This window comes from Cydia amplana, chromosome Z, assembly GCF_948474715.1.
Source record: "Cydia amplana chromosome Z, ilCydAmpl1.1, whole genome shotgun sequence".
In the NCBI taxonomy this organism is placed as follows: Eukaryota; Metazoa; Arthropoda; class Insecta; order Lepidoptera; family Tortricidae; genus Cydia; species Cydia amplana.
The window spans coordinates 29,475,579-29,482,327 of NC_086096.1; the positions used below are offsets into that span (position 1 = coordinate 29,475,579).

General features: G+C 36.2%; 1 protein-coding gene across 1 annotated transcript; it reads left to right on the forward strand.

Annotated features, from left to right (window-relative positions):
• Nucleotides 1-217: 217 nt before the first annotated feature.
• LOC134661718 (uncharacterized) lies at nucleotides 218-6,003 on the forward strand. The gene is made up of 4 exons (XM_063517891.1): nucleotides 218-301; nucleotides 2,481-2,614; nucleotides 3,140-3,268; nucleotides 3,681-6,003. The coding sequence occupies exons 2-4, from the start codon at nucleotides 2,489-2,491 to the stop codon at nucleotides 5,862-5,864; spliced, it is 2,439 nt and encodes an 812-aa protein (XP_063373961.1). The 5' UTR covers nucleotides 218-301; nucleotides 2,481-2,488; the 3' UTR covers nucleotides 5,865-6,003.
• Nucleotides 6,004-6,749: the final 746 nt, after the last annotated feature.

Below are 6,749 nucleotides of genomic sequence, written 5' to 3' on the forward strand. Positions count from 1 at the left end.
GAAGGTCAGATGGCAGTCGCTTTCGTAAAAACTAGTGCCCACCCCAATTACTTCTGTGATCTTGCCAAATATAGATGGCACCATAGTGCGCAAGTTTGTTGGCTACTTGTGTACCTAATTAGTACAGCTACTTACCAACAGATGGCAGACATTATTTCGTACAAACAAGTTCAGAATTGCTCTCAGTTGCTCAGCGCATATTTTTTTTGCGTCCTGCAGAACGTCAACTACATGTCAACTCAAATCTCAATTGTAATATTATATAAATAAAACAGTATATTTTAATGTGTTTGTATCCTGGGTAAGTTTTTCCTATTATCTGTTTTTGTACATTACTGTTTTAATGAATGAATATCCGATGTTTGTAAAATTACTTTGAAATGGCGTCTAAGGTTAAGTTAGGTTTTAGTGTTATTCTTATTTTACGCCAATGTTAGTTTCTTCATGGAAATTGTTTAATTTGAAGCCAGTTTTACACAATTTACATTATTTCGAAATATATCTTAGATATGCAATGCGAGTAGGTACTTTGTGAATAAGGAGCATAACGAGTTTTCGAGTACGCCAGCTGCAAAGGAAATCTTTGAGACTTTCTACTAGTTGCGACATTTAATTTAAATTGTACCTGTATTTCTCTGTGATAAACAATAGTGTTGTGTTTTTTTATATAAATGTATTCACCTATGGAACAGCAGCCCATCTAGCGAATTATAAACATTTTATAAGCTTATTATGCTTCAAGTTGAGATTATTTTACTGCCGAGATGCTCATGATCATTGCTTGCGGTCTTTTAATTTGTGTCAAAGAAAATTACTCTATATTATTTGACAATAACTGATTCGTATAATATTATGTGCTTGTTGTACATAGAAATGTGTTTTGTTGTTCAAGTTTATAATTATTGTTAGTGTTATTTTTACATGCTTTTATTTAACTTGCAATATACCTATGTAAGTATGTAACTATGTTTGTACGGCTCAAATCTTGGAAGTTAAATTATTAGACCCACTTCCCGACTTCCAATGAAGCTGAAAATTTGCATAGATATGTAAGTCGGGTGACAATGCAATATTATGGTACCATCGAGCTGATCTGATGATGGCGTAACTGTAATTTACTGGCTACCGTTTGTCGAATGCTGCGCGGGGAATCCGACTGTCCAGACCTCGTGAGTCGTGTGGTCAAACTGCACGTGCCGGATATTCCCAGGATTAATCTTAGACCGCGGGTGCGCCCGTTATTGGCGGTGCCATCGGCGCGCCCTGTGTCACGCAGGAATTCGCCGCTCCCTCGAGCATTAACACTACTCAATGCGCTCCTGACGGCAGCACCTGATTGTGATCTGTTTGCATGGAGATGGACGACTGTGTACCGTGAGTGTCTGAAGTATGACAGGCCTTCCACAGTCGGTGTATAGGATAATGTGTTAAGTCGGCATAATGCGTTATGTGATGTGATTTGTTGTTTCTGTTCTTCCTGTGTATGTTGTATCTTGTACCTACCTTGTGTTATATTTTTCTTGTAATGAAATATTTTGTAAGCGTTTCTCGGCGCATTGGTATTTTTACTGTAATGCCGTGTAAACATATGTATTAAATAAATCAAATAAAAATAAATGATGGAAACAGGAGGTGGCCATAGGAACTCTGTGATAAAACAAGGCAACCTAACTGTGTTTGGGGTTTTTAGAATTGTCTCGATGAGTGGAAAGAAAAGTACAGTCAGCGATAAAAGCTTGCACCAAAAATGAAATTTTGGCCAAAAACTTATGTTCAGTGTTATTAGTTCTAATTATACGTGCCTTATGTGGTTAATGTGGTTATGTGTAGCCAGTACTACAGACACGCTTTTGCAAGCGAATAATCTGGGGGACATTTAGGGTGCTACAGCGAATGTTATGTATGTAGTACAAACAGCAAAACTTATTACAAAGAACAATAAGGTCCACCGATGTACAGTTAACAGTGTGGGTGTTGGTATCACACTCTTGTCACTCCTATATGTATTCAAATTTTCACGTAGTTTAGCTATGTGTGGTTTTTAAACACAAAAAAAATGTGATCCATAATATACATATACTTCAGGCCAAAAGTCACTAAATATATCAAACACTAAAATACAGCTCCAGAAGCTCACATAACTTTGGTTGTATGTCTAACTATATCCTATTATTTAGATAAACTTTAAATAGTGGCAAGCAAATTAAAATGAGATCCACCTTGTTCATCATACATCGGGGTTTTGGGTGCCGGGATGTTTTGCACTAGCTAAAAAATAGGTGAAAGCTTTAAAATCTGAAGCTACATATTATTAAGATTTTAGAAATCCGGAGCGTACTACCTATTTCTAATTCATAGTTATGTACCTATACAATAAACATGTGTAGTGTTCATACAAAAACAGTTTTTTTTTATATATTACTATTGTCAAATTATGTATGGGTGTTGTGAAATTACTGACACATTAATTGTCATTTTAGTTACCAGGATGGCGATGGACCAGGAAGTTGATGTTAAATTATTTATTACATGCCGGTTGTGCTTAGATGAACCTGGATCATATCAAATTGTCCCTTGCATTAAGGGGCAAATATACTACTGCTTTGGAATAGAGGTGATATAAAAAATTCACAAAAATTTTACTTATTCTATACTTCACTTGTCTGGCAGTACAATCAGATTGCATTAAAGCTTCATAAGCCGTGTAACCATTAGAGCAGACTCAGTCCGAGCAGCCTCGACTTGAAGCAAACAGCCTTAGTTTGAGGCTACATAGGCATAGGGTTAGGAGGCATGTCGCCTCGGCTTGAAAGAGTTTCCAGCCCGGTTCTGTTGAGGTTTTTAGATTATGTACATAGGTACAAGAGGGAACGACCTACCGGTAGACGTTCAGAAATCACAGTCTGTTGCCTCGCTCAAGGAGAAATTGAAAAATTTATCTCGGTTCTAGTAAGGGCGTTGGTGTATTCTTCTCATCTACATCTGCAGTGTAGGGACCATTCAGAAATCATGTGAACATTTTACGGGGAGAGGGGGTTGGGATAGTATCATATATTATGTCCTTCATAATAAATAAAATATTATTTTATTATTTATGTCCTTTATAAATGAGAGATCTTTATTCAGATAATGTTTTCAGGTGGATCCATTTGATGGATTACCTCAGTTGATTTGCAAAAAGTGCAAGGGTATGTTGGCTGATTATTATACTACAAAGAATTTGTTTGTGGAGAAGCAAAAGCAGCTACATGACAAGTTGCCTCAAAATGTAAGTATAATTCAAATTAGTTTTGAAACTCGATCATGCTCAATAAGCCTTTCAGATATCAGAGAGATCATTAGAAACGCAGGTTTTGTGACTTGAGCGATCGCAAGTATATGGAAATACGATACAAGTGCGAAATTAAAAATAGGAAATACGAAACGAGTGGCGATTTCGGTCGTGTTTTAAATAGACACCATTTAACGTACAACGTTTTACAGTACATATGGCCCTTTAAATTTTGCAACTTAGTTACGTAATGTGCTAAATATCGCACTAGTGCGATAAAGTAGCATATGTACTGTAAATGCATTAAAAATAGAGTTTTTAAGGATATTACCTCCCTACCTGTCGTTAAACTTTGACCCCTAAAATCCGATGTCCGATCATATATTATAATCTTATTGTTATCTTTCAGGACAAAGATGCAAAGTCGTCGACACCTCCAAAAACTGAAAGTGTTCCGAAAGAATCGTCAGCTACAGTAGAAGTGGCCCCTGCAGGCGCGCCGGTGAAACCAGCGGCTGCAGTTCCAGGGGTCGCAGCTAAAGTTGCTCGCCATGACACTCGAAGAAAAAAGACTTCATGGAAAAAAGCATTTAACAAACATTTTGTTTGTATAATTTGCAGTAAAAGTTTTTTAACGGCAGAATCCATTAAAAAACATTCCTCGACGCACAAACGATTTATTAATAAACATGAAAAAGTATTTAAAAAGTATTTGACTGTGCGCTTGAATAAAATAGACAAAGAGAAAAATAGCACTGGTGGTTTACAAAATGTAGTTGTCAGTAAAAATAAGATAATTGAACGGCTCAATAGTCAGTATCACCACTCATTTTATTTGAAGAAGGAATTTGAGGAAGGAAGGACAGACACTGTAGACAGACTTAAGAATGGAACTGATGAAAATGAGAATGTGGCAGCTAAGAGGCTCCGGGTGTCTTCAGACTCTAGTGATGACCAAATTATTAAAGGTAAGAAAAGAAAAACTGGTCGTCTTGAATCCATAAGTTCCACGCAGACTGTTATACTGGAAGAAACCAATGATGCCACCAACGCAGCGAACACGGACGACCAAAGCAACACTAACGAAACGGAGATCGTTAACCCTGATTATATTAACCTGGACGATACGTCTTCCGACTGTCCCAAAAATAATACAGAATTAGAAAAAAAGAGAATAATGCCAAAACGGCGGCAAGTTAAGGCGGAAGTTGCTGATTACAAAGCAATCCAAAATATTGTGACAATGTGCCACAAAAATTACATTAAGAAAGTTCAGGCAGACACTGATTTGACTAAATCTACATTTTCTGAATCTTCACTCAAACACAAAGTTTTAAGCTTAGGTAGAAAAGTATTAAATAAACAGGGATTTGCTTGTACCGGCCTATTAAGATATATGGAACATAAAGATTTAGATATTACATGGACACCTACTACTAATGACATGCAGCAAAAAGGTTCTAATTTTGTGAGAATTATGACAAAATTAAAATCACGCGAAGATTCAGAAAATGATGATGCGTGCTGGAAAAATTTGCACGACATTTCATTTTGTAGAGATACCGGTGTGGAGGTCGTGTTAGCTACCGTCCCCGATGTCAGAAGTGACGATCAGGCATCACTTCAATCTGCCCAAACTGACGAAGATCCATCGTTTGCCGGCGCTCCCAGTGAGACAAACGACTCAAACTATAGAAATAAATTGTTAAATAAAACTCCCGTTGCCAACCCGCGGCAACTGCCTAAAAAAAATAATGTGTCTGAAACTAAACTCGTTGTCGCAACTGATGATGCAGCCATGATGCCATCAAACTTAATTAGCAATTGCTTAGAAGACGCGCAGGTTGATGACGATAATATGTGCTTGCCAATTATAACGTCAACTACATCATTGTCTGTAAATGTTAGTGAAAAAGAAAAACAAGAAGTTTCCGTCTTGGAAAAACCAGCACCTCGTATCAAAGTGAAACCTGCGTCAGAGTTGATGACGGCGAGAGCTTTAAACAACCAGGAAACAGAAAAGGAAATCTGGACGTTTAATAAGATCCAAAGTAGTTTACCTCATCATTTAACAAACACAGCCGTTACGGTTCACGCGCCGATGACCAACTCACACATGCTTGCGTCAAATAATCACACGGATGAGCAGCGACGACAAAATGCATGCATATTATTAGATAGCCTTCAGTTCCCTAATACCAAAACATCGGCGCCATTCCAGTATTTTAGAAAAGTCCTGCTCGTCCACGGCTTACAGTTATTGGATTTGAATGAACATTTACCTGAACATTTTAACTGTCTCATCAAGTTTAGGCTAAAGCTTAAACAAAACACTAAAAGGCCTATCGAGGTCCTGTTGTCTTTGCATTGCTCAAAAGATTATTTTTGTTTTTCTTTTAAAGACACTAATTCTAAAATTTTTGATCCCAATCAGTTATCCGCATTTTGGCAATGGGAGTTATTGAAAATATACAAAACCGATGTCACCGAGAAAATTTTGGAGAATGCTATGAAAGTAGGTAAAGAAGTACATGAATATACGAATCTTTTCTTAAGTTTACTTAAATCTATAAATTTAATTAAGGAAGCGTAGCGCTACCAATGAATACTCACTTGTGAATGAGCTCGATTTTCTATTAGTCCCTAGTTGATTTAGACTGATAAGCAGTAAAGATATTAATTAGAGTATCTATCAATGAATAGTTAGTGCCGGTTTCGGCGACAAAGTGATCTTACTGTTATGTTATCCTTATGTATGTTATGTTTAAAATTAAGTTATCTTAAGTCATATATATAATAAAAAAAACATTTTTGTTATTACTATTTGACCAATATGAAGACAAAATATACTGCAATTTATAGAATAGAATAGATTAGAATAGAATAGAAATAATTATTAATTTATGTTATTGAGTTGGAATTTGACAGACGGTTTTGGTCCATTTGGTTTTGAAAATGCCAAATATAGCTGGTCATGCAAATCTTGTCAGTAAAAAGAGGCGCGAAATTCAAATTTTCTATGGGCCGATATCCTTTCGCGCCTACATTTTTCAAATTTGCCGCCTTTTTCTACTGTCAAGATCAGGTTGACCAAGTATATCTACTAAACTAGAAACACTTAAATACTTTAGCAACGTGACGTTTAAAGTGTTTCTAGTTTAGTAGGTAAGTATTTGCCATTTTCAAAATTCCCCGCTTTCGAATTTACCCCAATGCACCCTATTAACGGGTTAATATTTATAAGATTTACATTCCTCTGTTAACCTTTAAATGCAGAGTTATTACTTTACCTGTAATACAGTTGATCGCTAATAATTCAACTAAGTAAAAATCGAATTTGTGCACAAAGGGTTCCGTACCTTTACGACATTATTATTTATTAAGTTTGTTTTCTGAGATTTAACGGTGTTTGTTATCAAAAATAAAAATGAGATCGGTCCGCTATTGAAAATATAATAAATGTTTTACTCGCCCTGGT